The sequence below is a fragment of the Atheta coriaria genome, unplaced genomic scaffold (genome assembly GCF_025399875.1).
Source record: "Atheta coriaria isolate IRGN ID8LTWV9N9 unplaced genomic scaffold, Caltech_Dcor_3.1 hic_scaffold_4_pilon, whole genome shotgun sequence".
Lineage (NCBI taxonomy): Eukaryota > Metazoa > Arthropoda > Insecta > Coleoptera > Staphylinidae > Dalotia > Dalotia coriaria.
The window spans coordinates 1,005,668-1,029,313 of NW_027045446.1; the positions used below are offsets into that span (position 1 = coordinate 1,005,668).

General features: G+C 42.1%; 5 protein-coding genes and 1 long non-coding RNA gene across 8 annotated transcripts in view; 2 read left to right on the forward strand and 4 right to left on the reverse strand.

The window, feature by feature from the left end:
* LOC135790771 (protein lap4-like) overlaps nt 1–4,916 on the reverse strand; it is an 18,109-nt gene extending 13,193 nt beyond the window's left edge. The window contains 2 exon segments of the mRNA XM_065301045.1: nt 3,915–4,032; nt 4,445–4,916. Coding sequence (XP_065157117.1) covers nt 3,915–4,032; nt 4,445–4,606 — 280 coding nt within the window. The 5' untranslated portion in view covers nt 4,607–4,916.
* A 205-nt stretch (nt 4,917–5,121) lies between these two features.
* On the forward strand, nt 5,122–8,204 carry LOC135791344 (leucine-rich repeat protein soc-2 homolog). The gene is made up of 2 exons (XM_065301721.1): nt 5,122–5,265; nt 5,330–8,204. Exon 2 carries the CDS (start codon nt 5,416–5,418, stop codon nt 7,111–7,113), a length of 1,698 nt encoding a protein of 565 aa, XP_065157793.1. The 5' UTR covers nt 5,122–5,265; nt 5,330–5,415; the 3' UTR covers nt 7,114–8,204.
* Nucleotides 8,205–8,972: 768 nt separating this feature from the next.
* LOC135791342 (protein PRRC2C-like) lies at nt 8,973–17,313 on the reverse strand. 3 transcript variants are annotated; one of them, XM_065301719.1, is made up of 7 exons: nt 17,118–17,312; nt 16,682–16,828; nt 16,299–16,517; nt 10,895–16,232; nt 10,711–10,832; nt 10,461–10,626; nt 8,973–10,248 (listed from the first exon to the last, which is right to left on the reverse strand). In XM_065301719.1, the coding sequence occupies exons 2-7, from the start codon at nt 16,772–16,774 to the stop codon at nt 10,082–10,084; spliced, it is 6,105 nt and encodes a 2,034-aa protein (XP_065157791.1). In that variant the 5' UTR covers nt 16,775–16,828; nt 17,118–17,312; the 3' UTR covers nt 8,973–10,081. The 3 variants fall into 3 exon arrangements, with proteins under 3 accessions (XP_065157791.1, XP_065157790.1, XP_065157792.1); XM_065301718.1 differs by having other exon boundaries at nt 10,422–10,626; XM_065301720.1 differs by lacking the exon at nt 8,973–10,248 and having other exon boundaries at nt 10,507–10,641; nt 17,118–17,313.
* Nucleotides 17,314–17,645: 332 nt separating this feature from the next.
* LOC135790276 (putative helicase mov-10-B.1) lies at nt 17,646–21,190 on the reverse strand. The gene is made up of 12 exons (XM_065300459.1): nt 21,049–21,190; nt 20,763–20,978; nt 20,535–20,712; nt 20,245–20,485; nt 20,077–20,190; nt 19,729–20,025; nt 19,493–19,678; nt 19,149–19,442; nt 18,958–19,080; nt 18,538–18,883; nt 18,036–18,479; nt 17,646–17,972 (listed from the first exon to the last, which is right to left on the reverse strand). The coding sequence occupies exons 1-12, from the start codon at nt 21,058–21,060 to the stop codon at nt 17,772–17,774; spliced, it is 2,652 nt and encodes an 883-aa protein (XP_065156531.1). The 5' UTR covers nt 21,061–21,190; the 3' UTR covers nt 17,646–17,771.
* LOC135790279 (uncharacterized) lies at nt 20,318–21,312 on the forward strand. The gene is made up of 2 exons (XR_010547720.1): nt 20,318–20,460; nt 20,871–21,312. It is a non-coding gene; the product is annotated as an uncharacterized lncRNA (long non-coding RNA).
* An 873-nt stretch (nt 21,313–22,185) lies between these two features.
* On the reverse strand, nt 22,186–23,552 carry LOC135790278 (uncharacterized). The gene is made up of 2 exons (XM_065300461.1): nt 23,288–23,552; nt 22,186–23,228 (listed from the first exon to the last, which is right to left on the reverse strand). Exons 1-2 carry the CDS (start codon nt 23,336–23,338, stop codon nt 22,284–22,286), a joined length of 996 nt encoding a protein of 331 aa, XP_065156533.1. The 5' UTR covers nt 23,339–23,552; the 3' UTR covers nt 22,186–22,283.
* Nucleotides 23,553–23,646: the final 94 nt, after the last annotated feature.

Consider the following 23,646-nt stretch of genomic DNA (forward strand, 5'->3'; position numbering starts at 1 on the left):
TTGTTGTACTTCGTTCCACGGTTACGTATTTGCTCGCTGAACGTGACCAGCCGAGAGCAGGCGATTGGATTCGAGCTGAAGTCGGCCGCCGCGGCGACTGCAGCGTGCCGATCGACTCGGGAATATCCGGTATATCACAAATCGCGTAGAGAACAAATAGAAACGATTTCATGATGGATTTATTTCGGGCGGCAGGCATGGCGGTGTTTGTAGTACACGCGAGGGTATTTTTAGACGTTTGTATACTTTATCGTCGCCTTGATTGAGTTTACTTCAGATAAAAATCATCCAAACAGAACATCACTCAAAAAACTAATCTTGGACGCCCAGAAATTGAAAATTTTAAAAAAGAAAAGAAAAACCTTAGAAAACGTACGGTGATACGCGTGGATTACCTGCAGAAAGTGGAGGGGATGACTACTACTGCTACTACTACTCCTCGTACCCCCACCACTTTTTGCGGGTAAACCGCGGGTTAAAAAGGGCAAGCGCGCAGTGCGCACCGCGCTCAGTCAAAAAACTAATCTTGGACGCGTAGAAATTGAAAATTCAAGAAAGAAGAGAAAACTGCTAGATAACTAACGGATATAGACGTAGATTACCAGCAAAAAGTGGAGGGGATGACTACTACTGCTACTACTCTTACCCCCACCACTTTTTGCGGGTAATCCGCGGATATAAAAGGCAAGCGCGCTGTGCGCAGCGCGCTCAGCCGTGCCTAAGTCGCCCAGGAGTCCAGTCGCAGTTCTTTTCTAGCCTTTCTTTTCCCTATTTTGCTCGCGAAAGGAAAAACATCGCAAATTACTCTAACATAAAGTAGACTACGACTTTTTCTCTTTAAAAACCCATCAACACATTCACAATTGAACAAATTCCTATACATGATTGAGAATCAACAGATGGTATGCCCAGGCATTCCTCTGCCATTCAAGTTATGGCCATTATCATAAAATATTCTTACAATAAGCAAACGAAAGAGAAAATTGCTTCTCCCGTTGAATATTTGCAATCAACAACCAACTACTACTTCACAATTAACAATAAATTAATTCAAGTATCACGTGTATCACGTTATCATCGACCTACTTTCATTTGAGTTTATGGCATGCACCTAAATAAATACCCAAAACGGCGATGCATTAAAATGAAGCCACACTTATGCAACGCACAATGCAGCAGCTTAGCGCAATCCGTTTTCTTTAAACCTGATAAACTGCCATTGAACTCCATCGCAATTGTTTAGCAATAAACTAAACCAAAATAAAACATAATACACCTCTCCATGCCCATAATTACAAAAATAGAATATTGGCAAAAGGGAGCAGAACGTAAGCCCAACCATTTCGCGATTTTATTGTGCAAAGAAAGTAGCACACACACACAGCGACGTTGTTCTAATTTGAGAATTCAGCACAGCGCAGCACAACACTTTGGAAATTTAATTTAATTTGATAACACAAAACACGTCCGATTGTTTGTGTTAGCCGTCCGAGTGGCGAGTGCCAATAAGTCGAATCAATAAAACACTAATACACCAACTCACCATTACGCATATTAATAATAATGATAATTGACTATGGTATTTATTGCTCATGCGCATTCAAGGTCACAAAATTTCCTCGCTATCTTAGCTTATATTTTTTCCCTAATCTATTCCAACTAATTGCCAATTAACCTGTCCTCTTGCGTGTTGCACTTGTTGCATTCACAGTTATCGACTTTCTATGCACATGCGCATGTGACTTAAGTCGTGTCTGCACGCCTTGCACGCCTGCACGCTTTCGCAATGTGTATGCATGCCCGGTGCGGTTATGCAACTTCCGCAAAGTGCACTTAAAGTCAAAGTCATCTTAAACTTGAACTTAATTCAACTCGGCTGGAAATAAAACCGCATAAATGTAAAACTAAAAACGTAAAACGAAAAACAGCGCATTGATTTTAATTTGCGTGAGTTAATACACTACCGTCGTGTTATTTTATGACATAATAAATAAGCCTATGGGCATAATGACAGCGATTTTCCGCTTGACGAGCAATCTGTTCCCATTTTTGTCGAATCACGCCCTATCATTTCGTTTACAACTTCTAAACATCCGCTCCTTGGCATTTACTAGACACTGGAGTGAGTAATACACATACCGCACACCTTATTACGTAAAAAATGTTTAAATTTCTATCGAAATTGACGTGTATACGTGACAATTTCCGGTTTTTCTGGTATAAAACGAAAGTTTTGACCGCATGAGTGAATTTTTCAAAATTTCTTGTAAAAATTACAAAAACACGATTTTAAATTTAAAACGTCCGCCATTTTGTTAATTTAAAAGCCACAAACCAAATTTTCACGTGAATTCATCCGCGATAAACTATATTTTTCGAATCTTTTCAAATTTTTAAAATCCCACCACTAGAACACCCAAAATTTTGAAATTTTCCAAAATTTCTCGTAAAAATTACAAATACCCGATTTTAAATTTCAAACGTCCGCCATTTTGTCAATTTAAAAGACACAAACCAAATTTTCACGTCGAATCATCCGCGATAAAATATAAAAAAATGTTTAAAATGTTTAAATTTCTATCGAAATTGACGTGTATACGAGACAATTTCCGGTTTTTCTGGTATAAAACGAAAGTTTTGACCGCATGAGTGACTTTCGTTTAACACGTGTGCCACCCTAATTCGCAACAACCCTCAATAATCATCCCTCGAGTGATGTTTTTGCGTTTTCGCAGTATAAAACCCTTCAAAACATCGAAAAGTGCTTGTAAAACACTCGAAAACAGCAGAAAATAACACGCAATTTTAACCTTTTCAACACTCGGTGTATTTAGAGTTATTGTGTGGTTAATGAAAGGGTAGCAAAGGTTCACTACGCACGAGTTGCACCCGACAAAACCCTTTTTACATCAAGCGCGCTTGAATGCTTCGAGAGAGAAACAAAAATCTGGGGAATGATTTCACTTTGCAATTAACCTATTTTTTAAACACGAAAATTACTCATCTTACTATGTAGTGTAATAGAAGTTGTGCGTCACATAAACATTGCGTAAATGATTATAAAACGGCATCCTTATAAGCATTGTTATTCAAGTGTAGCGTGCCGTGAATGCACAATCAGCGCAATCACATCGCTAGAATGAAATAAAGATGCAAGGCTAGAGACATTCGAAAATAGCACATTACATATCAAGAGTAGAAAATCATATTTCACTACAGTAAACTGTGAATAATGAATAGTATCCTACATTATGTGCCTAGGGTGGAAAACAATGAATTTTTATTACCTACCAAGGGTCAGAAAACAGTGTTTTTCAATGAAGAATTAATATCGAGGGTGGAAAACAGTGCGTAGCACATAATTTTCATTACATGCCTAGCGTAGAAAACAAGAAATTACAAAAACATATTCCCAATGTCCCTGGGTGAAAAAAAAATACCATTGCCGAACAAAATGTAGGCCAATCTCATTAGAGTAATTAAATTAGCCGCATACATTTAAACCCTTTTTACAACTGATTTCATTACTACAAAGATAACTTATCAATGACCGAGAATTAATCACTGCTTACTAATTGATCAATTAAATCATTGCGCATCAATTGGTTTTTCCTATCTCCATCACAATTAATAACATAAATAAATTATACCAACTTGTCCGATTAAAAATTCACCACAACCCTCACTTGTTGCATTCTCCATTACATTTTTAACACACACACACACTCACTACGTGCGTGTAATAATCACCCAAGCTTACTTCCTTCCGGCCCTCGAGTAAATTGTACTTAAATTTTCGTTTTACGCGCATGCCCCGCCCCTGCCCGCCGCCATGATGAATCACGTGCACTTTACATTCCGCACTTATCACGTTATCGATAACAAGTATGCTCTCGCCGATAAACAAGGCTTACCATTGCGCGAGACGTCCAACTCGACGAGGTTCTCGAAGTTTTGTATATCCGATGGCAGCTTGTGAATCTCATTGTCGCTCAGGCCGAGCTTCCGCAGACGCTGCAGGCGGAAAAAGTTCTGGAATGAAACAAAACGTGACGTCAGACGAAACAAATGCAAACAAATTGACACAAACCAGAAACAAATGGCGATCGCACGCCGGTTTATTAATAAAGTCAGCATAACTTTAAAACGCTGCAAGTTATCATAAAAATTCTTTCACTAAACCAACCTTCATTAAATTCTTTATTTAATTATACAAACACATCATTGCTAATTATTTTCAATAAATAATTATTAACAAAATAGTGTTTTTTACTAAAATGCTTATAAATTTCAAACTAATAATCATATTGTAATAAAAATTACACCGTTTATGCGTAATTTAACTTCAAATCGATTTGTGAAAGAATCACGTTGATAACTTGTTGCGTTTTTGAGTTATCACAGAAAAACCATCAGAAAACAGGTATGATCTCACGTCGGTTACCTTCGGCAGGTCGCGAATATGATTCGCGTCGAGTAGCAGCTCCTCCAAGCTGCGCGCATACCGCAGGATGTCCTCGGGCACCGTCGGCAGCGAGCTGTGCCGCTTGTCGACATACTCGATCTGTCTATTGCACCCCTTGAAGATCGGAATGCAGCGAAACATTGTCGCCGCCGCACACAACACCAACACACACACGCACGCACGGATAGATTATACTTGCGCTGGGTGCAGAAACACTCCGGCTTCACGCGCTGTAGACACACACACTGCACACCACCATGGAAGCCGCGCACTCACCACCTAGTTTCAGCAACAACAACGTTCGAGGCACGCGAGGTTTAATAGAAAAAAATTCAGACGGCGGCGATCGCCCATGTCACGACACGGCGGCAGGCACCACTCCCGTTTGCGGCCAACAAAAATGTCGAACTGAAACTCGCCGAGCACGGAGCGAGTGCGGTGTCGGTAATGCAGAGCGAGTAAATGCTTCATTTAAGACTCGCAGCGCCACCTGGCGGAATTGTAATGTACTAATATTGTTTTAAAGCGTAAATTGTTTAAAAAACGCATAAATAAACGCAAATTCACGGAATAAACTATGTAAATTTAGCTATACGATAAAAACAGTAATTAATATCGGTGGTTAGTGACCACTATTGGCTGGTTTCGTAACTATTTTTGACATTTTCATTGCATACACTCGTATTGGGTGGTATAGAAGTGTGTCTGCGTCGCGACGAAACGAGGAGTGAGTGAAAATTGAAGGCAGTAAAGCTCCAGCCAGGTCGCCGTCGTTGCTCCGACTCCCGAAGTGATCCAAAGTGAGTAAAAATTGCGCTCGATTATCTTCCGCGCTCGGCGTGACATAGCAACCGGTTGTTTTAGGCGTCGCCATTGTTTCGACAATGACTCAAGGCGTTGTTAGAATGCCCCACAACTAAGCTTTCGACACGAAGCTCCGCCAGATCGTCATGAGTCAAGCGCTGCTCGAGTCCGAAATGCCCGAAGCCGCCCCAGTCGAATCATCCACAAGCGACGCGCCCGTCAAAACACCCAAGAAATTCTCGTCCGGTTCGCTCAGCGGTGCGACAGACGCAGCCCGGCCGAAAGTCGTCACCGTCAAGCACCCCGAGAGCAACAAGCCAAAACCGACCGTCAAGAAGAACAAACCCATCCAGGCGGATCTGGACGTAACCAAGGAATTCCTACGATGTCGTGAGGAAGGCTTCAAACGACTGGACCTCAGTAAGTCTAATATCACACTATTGCCAGCGACCGTACGCGATCTAACGCATTTATCCGAATTGTATTTGTACGGGAATAAAATCGCTACGCTACCGAATGAAATCGGTAATCTCACAAGCCTCCAGACGCTCGCATTGAGCGAGAATTCACTCACGAGTCTACCGGACTCGCTCGACGGTTTGAAATCGATTAAAGTATTGGATTTGAGGCATAATAAACTCAACGATATACCGGATGTTGTCTACAAGTTGACAACCCTCACAACACTCTTCCTGCGCTTCAATCGCATCAAATATGTCGGCGAAGAGATCCAGCACTTGACCTCGTTGACAATGCTCAGTCTACGCGAGAATAAAATACGTGAATTACCAGCCGAGATCGGGCGATTGATCAATTTAATCACATTCGATGTGTCACACAATCACCTCGAGCATTTACCAACTGAACTCGGCAACTGCACGAATTTATCCACCTTGGACCTGCAGCATAATGAGCTGTTGGATATTCCCGAAACGATAGGACAACTGCAACAATTAACGCGATTGGGTTTACGTTACAATCGTTTATCGAGTATTCCGGCGAGTTTAAGTAACTGCAATCACATGGATGACTTTAATGTCGAAGGTAACGCCATCTGTCAGTTACCCGAAGGTTTATTATCCAGTTTGGTTGAGTTGAGAAGTATTACATTATCACGGAATAATTTCTCTTCGTATCCGTCGGGCGGGCCGTCGCAGTTCACGAATGTCGATTCGATTAATCTGGAACACAATCAGATCGATAAAATACCCTATGGGATATTTTCAAGGGCGAAGAACCTAACCAAACTTAATATGAAAGAGAATCAGTTGACATCTCTGCCGCTAGATGTCGGCACATGGCTGAATATGGTCGAGTTGAATCTAGGCACGAATCAACTCACGAAGTTACCCGATGATATACAGTGCCTGCAATGTTTGGAAGTGTTAACACTTTCGAATAATCTCCTACGGCGTATTCCGCCTAGTGTTGGTAATCTTCGCAAATTACGTGTTCTGGATTTGGAGGAGAATCGTCTGGAGCAGTTGCCGAATGAAGTGGGGTTATTGCGTGAGCTGCAGAGGTTAGTCGTGCAGTCAAATCAATTGACATCTCTGCCAAGGGCAATCGGTCATCTGTCAAATCTGCAGTATTTGAGCGTCGGCGAGAATAATATCAGCTTTCTACCGGAGGAAATCGGCACGTTGGAGAATTTGGAAAGCCTGTACATCAACGATAATCAGGCGCTGCATAATCTACCATTTGAATTAGCGCTCTGTTCGAATCTGGCGATTATGAGCATCGAGAATTGTCCGCTGTCGCAAATCCCGGCCGAGATTGTCTCCGGCGGGCCGTCGTTGGTCATACAGTATTTAAAAATGCAAGGGCCGTATCGCGCGATGTAAGGTAAGGGTAGACGTGTAAAAATGTGAACAAAATGTGATTACTGTTTTAATCTTAGACGTAATTTTAAGCAAAAAACATGTTACTAGGTTAAAACCAAGATGGCGTCTCGATATATATATATTCATTACAAGTGCATTTGTTAGATATCTCGCCGCACACATGACTGCGTCAGTATTATTTTACAATTGAAATTTATTCCATCAATGATTAAGTGTGGTTTTTGCTTTGATTTGAATGACGTCAGCAGGCGTGTGCGCAGAAACAATTGAGTTTTATTTGTGACCAATTTGAAGCATGACATTAGCGATTAAGAGAAAATGGCGGATTTGAAGTTGCGGTGGAGGAGGGGAGGGGGAGAATTCTGTTGCACACCATTTAAATAATCGATAAACGTCCGAAATACACCCCCGCGTGGAAAAGTATTATAATTTTGATAAATATTATGCGAAATGTGTCAAAGACGTGCATTAAATGTGATGTTATCTGTTCCGCCATCACCCCCACAGTCGTATATAATATTGCATGCGAACCGCCATCAAGCAAAAGACTTTAAAACACTGCTGTGCTCAAAAAACGCAGCCGCCAATTTGAAATGAAAGAAGAAGAAAAAAAAACAACCACGCATGTAAAACTAATCGTAATCTAATTGTGCTGAATGTATTAATTAGACAGATGGTAATAGACGTACCTACAATATAAGCATGTATTATAAATCCGAAAATATTATTCAACGCAGACACAAAGAGAGAGAGAGAGAGAGGAAAAAGTTCTATATTTGTATATTTAGTGGATTCCTGGATTGAAACACGCAATGCTAGCGCAACGAGAGCTTAAATCCAAAGAGAAAATAATTGATATGTTAGTCTATAGACCTTATTGAGAAACCAACATGGCGTAATAAGACTGCAAACGTACGATTTAAACACACACACACGTTCCGCGATTTGCAACAAGATGGACGACGAGAACACACGTTTCTTATGTGGATGTACTTTGTTTATCAACGCGAGGAATCATTATTGTTAATAATAATACGTTTGATTGCTGTAGCGACACGTGAATGATTACAATAAAAGTGTATTTTATCTCAGGGCGTTTGTTTTATTTAATAAAATGCAACTCACCGATGTGGACACGGACGGCATGGTGGTTAGTAGCACGGGTATAACCTAAATGCGCTAGTTTCGAATTGCAGGATGCCGTTGGGAGTGTCTGCGCATGATTGGGCGCAATAGTCATGGATGTGGTCACGTGATTTACGCACAGTTGACAGCACACATATTTAACGTGAGTTTTATCTTAATTTATGTGTTTAAATGCTTGGAATATTAAATTTAAAGGTTAACCTCACCGTTGTGGTTACTGTATTGCGGTTAGTACTATTATAACCTAAATTTGCATGTTTCGAATTAAAATTACAGTTAGAACTGACATCGCCTGATGTGACCACGTGACCTTTGCTCGATTGACAGCACACATGTATTTAACGTGTGTTTTATCTCAATACGATTGCTTAAATGCTTGGAATACTTAAATTAAAGGTTAAACTCACCGTTGTGGTCTCTGCATGGCGGATTCTACTGGAATAACCTTAATTTGCTTGTTTCGAATTGAAAATTGCAGTTATAACTGACAACGGTTGATGTGACCACGTGATCATAGCACAGTTGACAGTTCGCGGCTTCTGATTGGTCAAGTTGTCATTTTATGCCAATCATATACATATTCATGGATATTTTATCTTCTAAAACCCTTTTTGACATCCCTAGCTTATGGAACACAAGTTTCGATGATCTGCAACATTATTCATGTAATAATTTGAAATTTCACACAAATTTCTACAGATAAAACGCACGTCTCCAGTTGTTATAAATGTCTCGTATATTTTTTCGATAGCAACAAATATCTGATGACGAAATCGTGTGTCGAACAGCAAGTTAAACTTGTTGATGCAAATGTAGAATGAGAGACCTCGTTGGGAGGGGCATAAGTGTACGTTATATTTAAAAATGGGAACGAATGATCCAAGTGACAATACAGCAATGAGAGGGTGTACGCGAACCACACCACCATTCGATTGTTTCACGGATTGTTGTGTTGTAAAAAATCTCTAAAAGGCATTTTCACATCCAGTAGGAACGCGCATACACCCTGCGCTCGTCCTTCCTCTCCTGCAATCATCATCTTTCAGCCGACGTTACACTAATTAAAATACAAGGACTACGAATTAATATTGCGCTACAAAATGTGAGAAATACGGCAAAATACATATCGAATTCGGTATTGTTAGCGTCCGGGACAGAACAACATAAAAACTAACATTATATCTCGTTTAGCGAAAAAACCTAAGTTGTTATATAGCTTGCTTGCTTCCATCTGCAATCTTTCACCTCCGCTATGTCTTACATCTATGCATGTTTTACTATAATTCCACTAATAAATCGCTAAACGTCTTACGGTTTTACATCTTTGTTTAAAGTTTCAATTATGCGGTACTTAGTTTGTAATCGTCTTCTTTCAGCACTAATACTTGCGCGTCGAGTAATCGTTTGTATGCATGTGTATGTTATGTGTGTTATGTGTAATACAAAATATAACAAAGACAGCTCAAATAATCAATAAATTTTATGTAGTGTAGAGATGAGAAGAGACCTCATTCGTCCGAATCGATAAATTTTGCATTTTCATATCACAATTAATATCATTTTTTTTGTTTGCTTGTTTATAATATACTCTTTTGTGTGTATCAATGTGCGATTGGAGGCAGTCCGGATGATGGCTTGACATTTTTTCGAAACATGTATGTACAAGTGCAACGACCTGTCCTCGCAATCGTGCAATCGTAGAATTCGCAGAATGAATACCAAGCGCACGCGTGCGCCGCAGTGAATAAATTAAGTTAAATAAAATAATATTGAATTTACAAACACATAGTTTAGTACTTAGAGAATAATAGAAACGAACGAATTAGTCTTTAGCACAGTTTTCTTCTTTCACGTCTGGTTTGTCGTTCGGCTGGCTGACGGAGGCGGGCGGCTTCGAGCTGCCACTCGACGACTGGTTGGAAGAATTCACGCCGCCGTCGTTCAGTTTTGATTCTTCTGCTTTGTCGGATTGAGTATTCATATTTCCGCCTGTAAATTCGCCAAAATCAATAAAAACATCCCCAACACACACACACACAGAAAAACATGTAGAAAACAAACAAAAACGTGTACAAAACAAACTTTAAACCAGAATAAATTTCCTCACACAGAAATTGATTCCAATTCAACGTGTAAATAATAAAAAAGAAAAATGTGTAGACCTGATCTGTGTTTCGTTTGGTAATTGTTAGTGTACCAACCTTGGGACCCATAATATCGGCCGCCGCCGCCGCCAGACGAACGATTGTTGGAATTGTTATTCATACGGTGCGGTTTCTGATTGGGATTGCCAGAGTTATTCTGCACGTTGCTCATCTGGCTCTGGTAGTTACCGGCGGGGCGCTGAATGGGCGTCGGGTATCTGGTCTGTAACAGTCAATGCTAGTACATTGTGTTGTTTGATGATTTCAGCGTGTTCGCAGAACAAACACAAACAAATCTCAAGCCTACCTGCTGTCCGCCCTGTTGACTGGACATGCCACCATACATGTATTTGCTGTGTGCGGTCGGACTGGGTTGTGGGGGTGGTTGTTTCATCTGCTGGCGTGATTTGGGCGAAGCAATCTGAGATCCTGCAAAGAAATTTATCATTGAATGACCTTGAAATTACTTTTTGTTGTTAAATATTACTTACCAGAGTTAAAAACCGAAGATAAAACTTCCTGTTGACTTCCGGGACTCTTCAACTGCTGCCGGCCTTGATCACCAATCTGATTCTTCATAAACTGCGGGTTTTGAATACTCGCCGAGCGGTATTGTGACATGGCCGCCGCAGCCAGCTGCATCTGCTGGCCACTCAAATACGGCGTGGGATAATTCTGCATTCCAGCGTTCGTGTGCGACTGATTGTGCGTGGGGAAAACGCTCTGCTGCAGCCCGAACCCGGCCTGATGCTGTTGCATCTGCGAAGGTAAACTCGAACTGCCTGGTCCTTGGAAGTACCCAGTCTGTCCACCCGTCGAGCCGGAATAAAACGACGAAGATGGCTGCAGACCCGAAGGTTGCAAACCAGGCACGACATTATTCTGCACCCCGGGTCCCCGTTGAATCACCCCGGCGGTCTGCATATAATTCGCGGTAATTGTCGGATCAAACGGTATGTACACCTGTTGACCCTGTTGTGATTGTTGCTGGTATGCCTGCCCTACACCGCCAGCCTTGGTACCAATCGCGCTTATCTGCTGATTGCTCGGCTTGACAGACGGCGACATCAGCGAATTCGACGTTGAAGAAATCAACACAGTGGTTGGATTATTCAACTGTTGATTCTGTCCGAATGGTCCTGTATTCGGCATGCGGTAATTATTCATATTCTGATACAAATCCGGTTGTTGATTGGGCGGGGCATGCGGTTGCGCAGTGGGCAGATACATCGATTGTGAATACGGGCTGGATCCAGTCTGCCCGAGACCAAACGAGTACTGCGAATACTGCGAGCGTCCCTGATTGTTCATCACCTGCGACGTGTCAAGCTGGAACGGCGCATACAACCCGGTCTGTTGCAGTGGCTGCGTGGAATAATTCAACACATTGGGAGGAGATGGTGCTGGTATACCACCGTATTGATTACTACCCAGTCCAGTCTGATAGCTGATATGCCCACTGGCGGTGTACTGCTGTGGAGGTTGGCCTAATCCACCCATGACTGGTTGTATTGGTGGCGGGGAAGACAACGCATGACCCATGAGTGCAGGCCCCACAATATTGGAATGTGGTTGATGTCCACCGCCCACCTGCCCACCACCGCCAGCCACTTGCTGTGTGGGTTTCACTTTGCACACATTCGTCGTGCTATTCGTCGCATTGGGCGATGAATTATAAACATCATGGTTGTCATCCGGTACCTCTGAACCTTTACTGAACGCTGTGTTGGCATCCATCGTACTGGAATCAGTCACGAATGAAGAAGCAAATGAATCATCATTTACATCCATGACATTCGGTATGTTCTCCCAAACCTTCTTCACCGACTGTATCTTCATATTCAACGCGTCAGCTGTGAGGATATTATTGCTGGTATTCATGTTGGACCTGGATAAACTCATCTTTGAAGATTTCTCTTCAGTAATCTGAGAGATTTCAGACTCCAAAAAGTCCAACTTCATATCAGCTGAATCTTCCTTGTTATTAAACAATTGCAGCTGGATATCTGTCTTATCTTTACCTAACAAATCACCAATGGGTTTGTTATAAGGTATACCATCCATACCATCCTCCATTTTACGTTGTTTATCATTCCTGTTACCTCCACGCGCCCCCGGTGCTGATTTATAATTAGTATTCTCGAAAATAATCGTAGTCAAGGGTTTCGACCCATCCAGGACTGTTTTATCATCACTGGCACCAGGATGATGCAATGCAGCCTCCAGGGTTGCTTTGCACTCCATGCCCACAACCAAATCATGATTCTGATCAACGCGCATTTGTTGCGAGAGTGGTTTATCCCACGCGTTGGAATTGATCGAGGTGCTACCTACATGCAGGCCATCCTTGAGGCCACCGTACATGTGATTGGGGTTGTTGATTTTGATGTCGTCGCATATACCCTGTTGCATTTGCGCCTTCTGCATGCGATTGTGCTCCTTGGCTTTGGCGAACCGCGGCGGGAGTGTCTTATTCTGTCGATTGCGATCAAACTGACCCTTGTTTTGTGACTGCGACTGTGTCTGCGGCATATTCGGAGGCGGATTGATGGGTGTAGCCATGAGTGATGGAATGTTGGCTATGTTACTGACCTGTTGCGGCGATGGACCCATTTTGACACTGCGATCCGAAGGCTTTTTAATATCTTTTTCTGGTTTGGATATTATACCTCCGGACATCTTGGGTTTCTCTTCTTTTTTCTCGACGATTTTGCGGTCACTCCTGTCGGTTTTTTTACTCTTCACCTCCTGGAACCCATCATCTACTACCTCACCATCTAGAATCTCTACTTCTTTTAGGGTGATATCAGCAATAGCTGATGATAAAGTGTTATCCTTATCTTTACCATCCTTATCCTTTGAAGATAGATTTCGTGATGAGGGTAGATTACCGCCGATATTGGCGTTCTGGCGGTGTGGACCACCAAAGCCGCGTTTATCAACAGGTGGCATTTGTCTTGGAGCTGTATTACCCCCACCACCTCCACTTCCACCACCGCCACGCGCTCTGGACATACCTTGCATAGACCCACTCCTCTGAGAATTCTTCGATTTCCTACCATCAACATCCGAATTATCAGAGACATCCCCGTCTTGCTTAGGTTTCTTCCTGGGATCAATCTTCTTGCGATTTTTATCCTCGGATTTATCTTCAGGAGCATCATCGTGTTTCCTATCCTTCTCGTCGATATTCGAAAATGGGCTCTTTGCAGGCGGTCCATAAGTATCCACCCGTTTAGACCCTCCCCGACTACCTCTGAAACTACTCCCGGATAAAGAAGCCCCCCTGCCATGACGAGAGGGTTCACCCCGCGGTACAAAATGATTCTTATCCATTTTACCACGATCCCTATTGTCACGATCCAGTGGTTGTTGTTTCTCCGTGCTGCGCGCTTCTTTATTCCTCTCGTCCTTCTCCAATTTCTTTGAACTCTTCGGACTGGGTCCATTCTCCAGCATAACTTGATCATCAGCTGATCCCTCCGACTCAGTCATATCTTGTCCCTTGGTCCGTAAACCCCCAGCGCCTCCACCAACACCACCACGTGGATTCCTCGGCAGTGGTGCAGTGTTCTTTTTATTATTCGACCAGGAGTTCCGGTACACTTGAACATTACCCGACCAGCCCTGATTGCGACTACCCTGCGAATCAGACCTACCACGTTTCTTATCTTCTTTATTCTTCTCATCCTCCTCATCGCGTTTTTCATCCTTCATCAACATGCCAGCCTTGAGGAGTTCCTTCTCCACCGCTGGTGGGATGGAATCCGCCCAGGCCTTTGGCTCATCAATACTGTCCTTTTTCATAATACTCCACGAATCATTATCGTCTTCAGGCTTCTCCAATTTCTTATTCAGACTCTGGTCGCCCATGGCGCCTCGCTTCAACTGGGTGAGATTACGCTTCTCACTGCGCAAATCATCCGCTTCAATCTTCTCCTTTGTGATGGGTCCTGGTACGACCATACGGTGTTCCTTCTTCTTTTCTTCAATGGGCTCCTCGGCCCATGAGGTATACTCCCTCGGTTCGGAATGACGTGCTGAATCACGAGATTCTCTCGACGTGCGCGAATCGCGACTATCAGGCCGCTGCGGACGCTTATCCCCATGCCACTCATCACTACTCTGTCGACTGATGGTCATACCATCAAAGTTCGACTCTTTGTCATCGCCCCGGCGAACATCCCGGCGCATTTTCTCATCTTCCTTCGGTTTGAAGTCGTAATCTTCGTAGGATTTCCTCGACGAATCGTACCTGTGCGATACCTGCGAGCGATAGTTATCATCCTGGCGTCGGTATCTATCCTCAGGGTCCTTGTCGTCGTCTCTAGACTTACGATTGCTAGGACTGGTGCGACTCCCGCCCTGAGACCATCTGTTATCGTACTGGAAAGAGCTCTGCGCGTTGAGTTGCTGCTGCCGTTGGAATCTCGGCGGTAGGTCATTCTGGAACTGTTTGGAGAAGCTGCTGTGTTGCGTTGTTTGCGTTGCGCCTCCAGAAGGTTGTTCCTTTTCAACGCTGCGCTCTGTACGCGAGTCTTTCCGGCCGAAATTGGCACGACCCTCGATTTGAGTGAGATGTTTAAAATCGGTGGACGTGGAAGTCTTGTGCTTCAAGTCCTCGGCGTCTGGCTTTGGACGCATGACAACCACCACCTCCTTTTCGCGTTCCCACTCTGGTAGAAGAATGGGAACCGGGGCGATTGTCTGCGGTGGCACTGATGCGGGATTAATCGTTCCGCAATTGTCGTCAACGTCCTTGTCGCGTTTGCTTTTATCAATGCGCTCGTTGAGTTCCTGCAGCTTCTTGGCGGCCGCCTGCCTCGTCTCGAGGAACTTCTTCTCCTCTTCCTCCTTGCGCTGCTTGGCGCGTTCGACAGCGTGCGCAATCTCTTGCTGCTGCCGGCGTCGTTGCGCCGAGAATTCATCCTCCTCGTGTCGACTGCGAGGCTGTGGCTTCTGCTGCGGTTTCTGGTCGTTTTCCATTAGATGAGTGTCAGTCTTGTCGCGCATACTGCGGCGCATGTCCTTGGCTTCCTTGAGCTCGTCGTCGCTGAACGCGAGTTTTTGGTTGTAGTCAATATCGTCGTTGATCGCCCAGCCCATGTCACCGGTGAGGTTGTCCATGCCGCTGAGGTCCTCTTCTTTGATGATGGGGCGATGCGCAAGCTCCTCCGGGTCGTTGCTGCCGCCCCGGTGGCGCGGATCTTGTCTGGATCGCGCTGGCGCTTGCTGCGTGTGTTGCTGCTGCTGCTGCTGTTGGAGCATAGCCGCACCGCCATGACCGTTCGCCGGATAATTTCCGCCGCCCGCTCGATACATAAAATTGGGCACGAAGCCGCGCACCTGCGGCGGCAGGGGCGGGCCGCCCGGGGCCGAATGCTGCGCTCCGACACCGGGGACTGCCGAGCTGTCGGCGGGCACGCGTGCACCGCCGCCCTGCAGCCATGAACCCTCCGTTTGCGGACGCAGGCTTAGCCCGGGCGCGTACCCCCCGGTGTCGGTAGCGGCGCGTGGTTGCCCGCCATCGCCAGCGGACAGGCTGGGGAACTCGTGCTGGAATTGCGGGCTCTGGTATGGTGGTGGATGGGCCGCGTTTGGATCGCTGCCGATCATCACCGAGCTCCATGACTTGTCGAGATTTGTGGCAGGACTGGCAGAAGATTGTGGATGCTGCGGCGGTGGCTGTTTGCCACCGACTCCTGCGCTCCCAGCGGGCTGAATTGTCGTCGTCACAGGTAAAGCAATCGCAGCTTGGTGTGCGCTCAGCGCTGGCCCGGCTATTGCTATCGGTGCGTTCGCATTCACATTGTTTGATGTTGCCTGAACCTACACCCAAACATTCATAATAAAACAACAACCAAAATAAAATAAAACACACAATAAAATACATACTGTAGTAGTGGTGGATGTCTGAACTGTACTCTCCTGTTTGCCCCATCCTGAACCATTCGACGGTACCAAAGAAACCGCGGTGTCCGTGCCGCTGTGTTCAGACTTCAGTGACGGGAGATTCGCGGGCGGGCGACGAGTGTTGGGGACCTTACCCAAGCTTTGCATGCCATGTTTCTGAGATAGTGTGCTCTTCTGCTGCTTATTCTCTGATGATTCCCCCTAAAAACCACCAGAAATCATCAAATAAACCACCAAATCATTAAAATCAACAGCAATTCAATACCGAATCCATTTCTAGTTGTTATTTTTCGATTGATTTATAAAAAAACAGTATACTTTTGACGCTTTTGACAGTCGCGTGAAATGTTAAATTGATGACTTACCAAGCTAACCCTGTACAACTTGTTAATATCCAATACTTGATACTTGGCCTTTTCCTTCTCGCCCTTGGAGGCCAACCCTGGCAGAGTAGACATGCTGTCTGCACACAACCATTTAGATCCTCAGGACCCAATGAACGAACCGTTATCCTGGAAAACAACGCACGCAAACACTTTTAATAATCACGCCACTCAATTGACATCGGTCACACAAATATCAACGAATTATACTCCGCGTAAACAACCAACGCACGTCAATTGCACTCTGCCCAACCCTAAGATTAGGAACTATTCACGGCCGGAATTAACGCACGATTTGTTTCGGCTGTTCGGTGTTGGACGAGATCAGCTAACGGTAAAAGCGCTACACCGCTACAAAACATCGGCGGACCCGGAAAATTACGAAACCCGTTCGCGCTTTGTGAAAATCGCCTATTACCTTGGTCCGTCCAAATGGGTGAATCGCAAACGACGACGAATTAACTCCGTGCGGCTGCACGTCGGACGGATGATCACAGATTTATCTATCGGATTACGCGCTAGCGTTACTCGTAATTCGCTTGGTTTGTTTTTCAAAATGGCGCACCGCCGAAGAAACGGCAGATCTGATCAATACTGTGACGTCACCAACTATGCGAACGCGGCAGACGCTTTGCGCGCGCGCGTCGGTTCACAGCGCCAGCGCGCGTGGTTGCCCTGAACTTTCACAGACACTGTTGCCAATAATTACCTACATAAAACACACAATTAGCACTTAATTCAACTAAATTAATCATTAAAACGCATTAATCAAGTAAAACTAAGTTAATATTACAGATTAAAACAACCAATTCCACCTTAAACTATTAAAATGCAAAGAAAAATGTTTAAATAGCAGCGCTGTTTTACAACGGTGAAATTTGGAACTAAACCAGTACTTCGTATTACTTCGGTAAATTGGCTGTCAAAATGTTTGAAAATTCCCGACTTTTCTATCGAATATAAAAATATATTTTGTTTTGTTTCACAACCCTTAAAGATCCACACAACTTGTGCGTTTAGATAAAATTTAAAATTTAGTAAATACAAAAATACTCTGTTGCGTCAATCACACTCATTCTTCACGTGCATGGAAATGCTGCATAATCTTATAACGTGTCGTTTCATCCCTCTGAACATCTTCGCCATAATAACTATCCAACTGCTTACAATGCTCCATCATTGCACCCCAACACTCGTCATCATACGCTAACACATGCGGATTACCCACAATAATCAATTTCGCCTGCGCACGTGTAACAGCCACATTAAATCTCTAAAAAAGCAGAAAAATAGACACAATCCTAATAATAATAATAACAAAAAACACAAAGTATACCCTTTCATGCTTGACGAAACCCAAATCGTACTTTTTATCGTACAATAAAAGATCACTTTGGGCGCGCACGGTGGAAATAATGATAATACGACGTTCGCCGCCCTGAAACGCCTCAGTAGTGCCCACTTGAATGTCATCCCTGCCTTGCGCGTTCAATTTATTACGGATTTGACACACCTGGCGGATATACGGCGCAATAACACCGATATCACTGCCGATAACTCTCACATTTGTTAAATTTAACATGCGATCGATGAGTTTCAACACCATATCAATTTCAATCTCGTTGTAGTAACTCGGCGAATGTCCTTGACGTTGTTCTTTACTCAACAGACCAATAAACTCCACTGCTGCACCTTTACGCATCTTCTTCTTCTTGTTTTTACTCTGTAGCACTAATCCAGCGATGGACATGTTGGAAATTTCATCGTTATGAATATTAAACTAAAAAACAAAGAATAAAATCAAAAATAATACAAAAAAATAATAAATAATTATTTACTTGGAGTGAATCTCCATAGAATAACTTATTAGGCACTGTTACGATGTCCGCGTGCGATCTGTAATTGTGCACCAACATCGTGATAAAATCATTGTTGAATTCCAGAGGTCTCTGGCGTGTAGGACTATACAACTCGATTGTTTCCATTAGCCGGTCAAGTAAAGACTTCGCCAGGCCATGCCGAGCGGATGGCACACCGATGACAGGGCCCAATTGACGCGGATCACCAGCAAGGACAATCGGCATGCCCGGAGCAAGCAAACCAATCGGTATATCACACTCTGGTTCGGTAGTTTGCGCCGCTTCGTCAATAAACAACATATCCGGCACGTAACTACCAGAAAATCTTAAAAAAACACATGAAAATAAAACATAACCTTAATTTTTAAAGTTTTACAAAATGGCGGTCGTGTAACTTACTTTCCGATCAAATGCAGCGTGGAGATGACGATTGTGTACGATTTCAAGTCACTGGGCTTCACCATATAGAATTCCCCGCCGTCTATGTTGCTGAAATACTTCACAGCCGTCGGAACATCGTTGCTAAAGTAAAAAATAACGAAATTCGTGTTATATGTACATAACCTTGATTTGACCTTGACATAACCTACATGTTTCTGTTGCAAGTATGCACACGGAACAAATCCTTCTTCTGACGTCCTTTTATTTGATCGTCTAACTTGAGCGCAAGCATATCACATGCGGCATTTGACGGCGCGCATACCAGAATATTTTTGTTTGGATAATGGCGTTTTATTTGTAAAATCGCCTCGACCAAAGTGACAGTTTTACCTGTTCCAGGCGGGCCAAAGATAATATACGGTGCTTTCTGTGAGGTACAGCTGAGGATACTTTCGACAGCGATTAATTGTTGTGGATTCAACGCTATCATTGGATTAAACAAGCTTAAAAAACAAAAAATTAATTTTTTTTAAATATATTTATAAAAACTTACTCTTCAGGTCCCAAAGAACGACGTTGCACGCGGTTTAACGGACGTACTGGGAATAACGTCGTGTGTAACATTCCATTTTTCACACAAAGATCAACACCGTTATGCATGCGCTCAAGTTGCAGTCGTGAAAGTAAAAAACTGACATCAAAAAGTGTATCTGGTAGTATACTCAGGATTGTTAAGAGTCTGAAAGTCTAGATTTATTAAATGTGATTATAAAACATGCATAACCTTACTCTGGCGCTAGATACTCAATGGTCAACTGTTCATCTTCCACCAGTTCGACGACACCTTTATACGCGCGGCGTTCATTCGACAGACGCAGCAGGACCAAGTCTCCCTTCATCACAGACGGGCGTTTTTCAGCCAATCCTGGCACTTTCAAGATGACATTTGAACGAACAACGCGCACGCGCACACGCGTCATGTTATACTGAAGGATTCCCATTAGTTGTGTGCATTCTTCAAGCCACAGCAAACGATGGAAATATTCAGCGTAGTTGGAAATATTCACACCGTTCTCCCACATACGACTGTAAATTTAATCATTTAAAATAGTTTTATATAAAATTTTATATATTTACAGTGTATCCAGGCGATATTGTTGAAGCAAACCGGCTTCTCCTTTGAAAGTTTTAAAACAATGCATGTACACACGGAAATATTCAGATATTATATGAAAATTCTCCAGATATTTGCTGTAAATTCAATAAATTATTAAAATAGGATTGACTATAGTTTGAATTTGTTACGGTTGATTAGTAGGTTCCTGTATTTCCATGTTGAGCGGCCATTTTTCATTGCAAAATGGACTCGCTTCCTCCGTATCCTCAACGACGGTGAAATCACCGATTGTGATCTCGACATCCCGATAAAGTACCTTGTAGGCAATTGGATTCGCTGCTGGTTGGACTGTTATCGCGATTGGCAGCGTGTATTTGCCCATTGTGAAGTTGTCTTGTTGAAAAGTAAGTAAAAACTTACACTTTTCACCTTTGAAATGTCAAAATTAGCCGACATTTGACAGTAATGTCAAACTTACCATTTTCCAACACAAACTCCAATCTTCTCTTTGGAAGGGGATTAAAATCAGTTAAAAAATACTTCTCCAGTGGATGTAAAGCCTCCACAATAATCCATTGTTGATCAGGTCTGTCATTCCTAACCAAAAATTCAAATTCCAACTTGTTTTGCAACTCTTCAAACTTATCACATTGCAACTAGAAAGAAAACACATTAAAACTGCATTAAAATCATGTGTAAAACTTACATTTGTAACATAAACTCCTGTATCTTCAAAATATTGAACTTGAACACCACTCAGATGAGCCAACTGGATTTGTTGATGTACAAAAATCTTATCACAATGCAATTTCAGCTTCCTGCTCACTTCTCTCAACTCCAGATGATAATTCAATCGATGTTGCAGTGAATCCGCGTGTCTTTCAGCGACATCATCATCATGTGGACCACAAATCTCGCAAATCTAATCAACACAAACAAAACAAAACATAAATTTAAAACATAATTTCAAATCGAAGCAAATTGTGCGTTACCAATGTCCGCATTTTGTAACCAAGTCTATATCACGAATGTTGCATCTGTAACACTAGAAAACAATATGAAGCACTAAACACGCGATATTTGAACCATGGAAAATATTTTGCAAGCGCAGCAATGCGATACACAACAATAACCTTAAAACGGTGCGCGGAATGATTCAGAGGGGATTTACTGAGTTATATCGCGGGAATTAAGGCTGAGATGGCAAAAAACCCGATAACAGAGTGCATTTATATGAAATGCAGTAATTAAACGTAGATTCCGAATGAGAAAACTTAAATATTCCGGGAAGGTGACCTTGACAATTTTGAATTTAGACTGAATAATAATTAAACAAAAGCGAGTCGATACTACGTACCTAACAACTTTCTACGAACACGAATAATCACTGTTTGCATGCAGTATTTATTGATTTTATACATTTTATCAAAATATTTATCATTTTAATTTGGTTTAGATAAATCCATTGTTTAATTATAGGTTATAATATGTTATTCCCTCATTTCTATCATTTTCACAGTATAAAACAATTGTAGGAGTAAAAAATTGACCGGAAATGATTAATGATAGTCGAGACGGTGATAAGTTTTGTTTTGAAACAACAAAAACAACTTTTTCTATGCTGTTTTCTAAGGAATTTTAGTATGTGTACTTTGTAGCTGTCAAAAAAATGTCAAATGTCGAAAATGGCGACCAATGAAGATTTACTTCTTCGTTTGTGAGTTTATTTATAAAATTAGATATTTTCGGAGGTAAATAATTGATTGGAATGTTTACAGAGATAAAACTATCATGGGTATTGATCCAAACCGTCCGCACATGAGCAGACATCCACAACTTCACAAAGGAATGAATCCTGTTTTCATGACTATGCGATCAGAGATGCATTACTTGAAGAAGTTAAATATTGAAGTAAATTTAACCTATAAATAGTGGTGGGGGTTATTGCCCATCGCATTGTCTACCCCCACTACTTTTTGCAGGTTATCCGCGGGTATAATGTCAAAATAGCGAGGTTAACCTTAAAATGTTTCCAGGAACGTCGCCGTAAACTAAAACAGCTCCAAATTCAAGACTTCCTCCAACAGGACAAAGAATTACGCCAAGTTGGGTTGGCATTCATCAATCGCTTTCAGTAACAGCAAAGTTTATTGAATATTTCTACATTTTCTTGTATCACAATCAAAATTTGTTCATTATTTGTTCGAAACATCACTTTTCACAAACATTACTCCATTCGCATTACTTCATTTGTTAATCGCGCGATTAATGGCGGCAGAGCATCCGGTTTCAGGCCATTCTTCCATTTTGCATTCAAAACTTTCTCTACAATATTAAAATCACTCAAGTGCTTTGTACCTTCATGTGTATCTGCCTCTTCAAACTCCAGAGTGAATATAATCAATAATTTCTCTACAACTGGCGTGACTTGATCACAAATGAAGTGAAATAACATTGCTACTTCCGCTGGTGTCTCTTCTAAGTTTTTCACTAGCAATACATGCTTTTTTTCGAGTTCCGGTTTGTATTTTGTGATCAATTTGCCGTAATCTTCGATTATTTCGGGCGTGTGCATTAATTCCTGACTGATCTCGGCATAAGCATTGAGATTATTCAGTTTACAAGTGGAATATTCTAGAATTGATGCGATTCGTTCATTGTTTACATCAACTTGTGTGTTTTTTTGCTGAATTAACATGAGGACTGATAGATCTCCATTTTGTATTTCATAGACTGCGGATTTGATTGCTAATTGTTCAGTTTCATTGAATAATTTGCTCAGGGTACATTTTTTTGGTGTCATTTGGTGGCCATCTTGTAAATTTATCAATTTTAAGGTATCTGTGCACATTACACCAATTACGACAGCAAATACAACTAATATTAGTGCAATAACAGAGAATGTCATACTAGATTGTGATTTTCTATTGTTTGAACTTGAATTATTTGTGTTATTTCTCTTTTCGGGTGTTATATTCTTACTTTGAGAGTTTGCGCTGTTGTTTATGACTTGTGTAGACACATTTTGTTCTTCATTTTCCCATTCATCGCCTGATACTGATGAATTGAGGCTTGTACTTGATAAACTGTGATTTTTCTTTATCGCTTGCTTATCTGTTGGCCTCTTTGGCGTTGTTCTATCTTCATGTATTCCTTTCCGGGGTGCTGGTTGCTAAAATATGTTTATATTAGTCTTTTCTTTACTATTCATTCCATTTTAATGAATCTTACAAAGTCACTCATCGTCCCTTGAATAAGATTTTGAAGAAACTCTGATGACATGGATTTATACGCTTTTTTATTTACTTGGACATTGTATTCACTTAAAATTTATCACAGTATTAACTTCTTATCATCGTTTCGTGTATATTTCACGATAAAATTAATTCAAACAAAAAATAAACCTGCATAAATATTGTTGGTTAGATTCATGTGTAGTTCTCAAAATAACCGCTTTAAATTCAAATATAATACATTTTAAACAACTTATTAGTTGTGTACTAAATAAAATTGCATAAAAATGTTTCAATTTACTAGTTTTGTATTCTAAATATTAAGTTATTAACAAATATCTAACTTGGCGGGCAGTC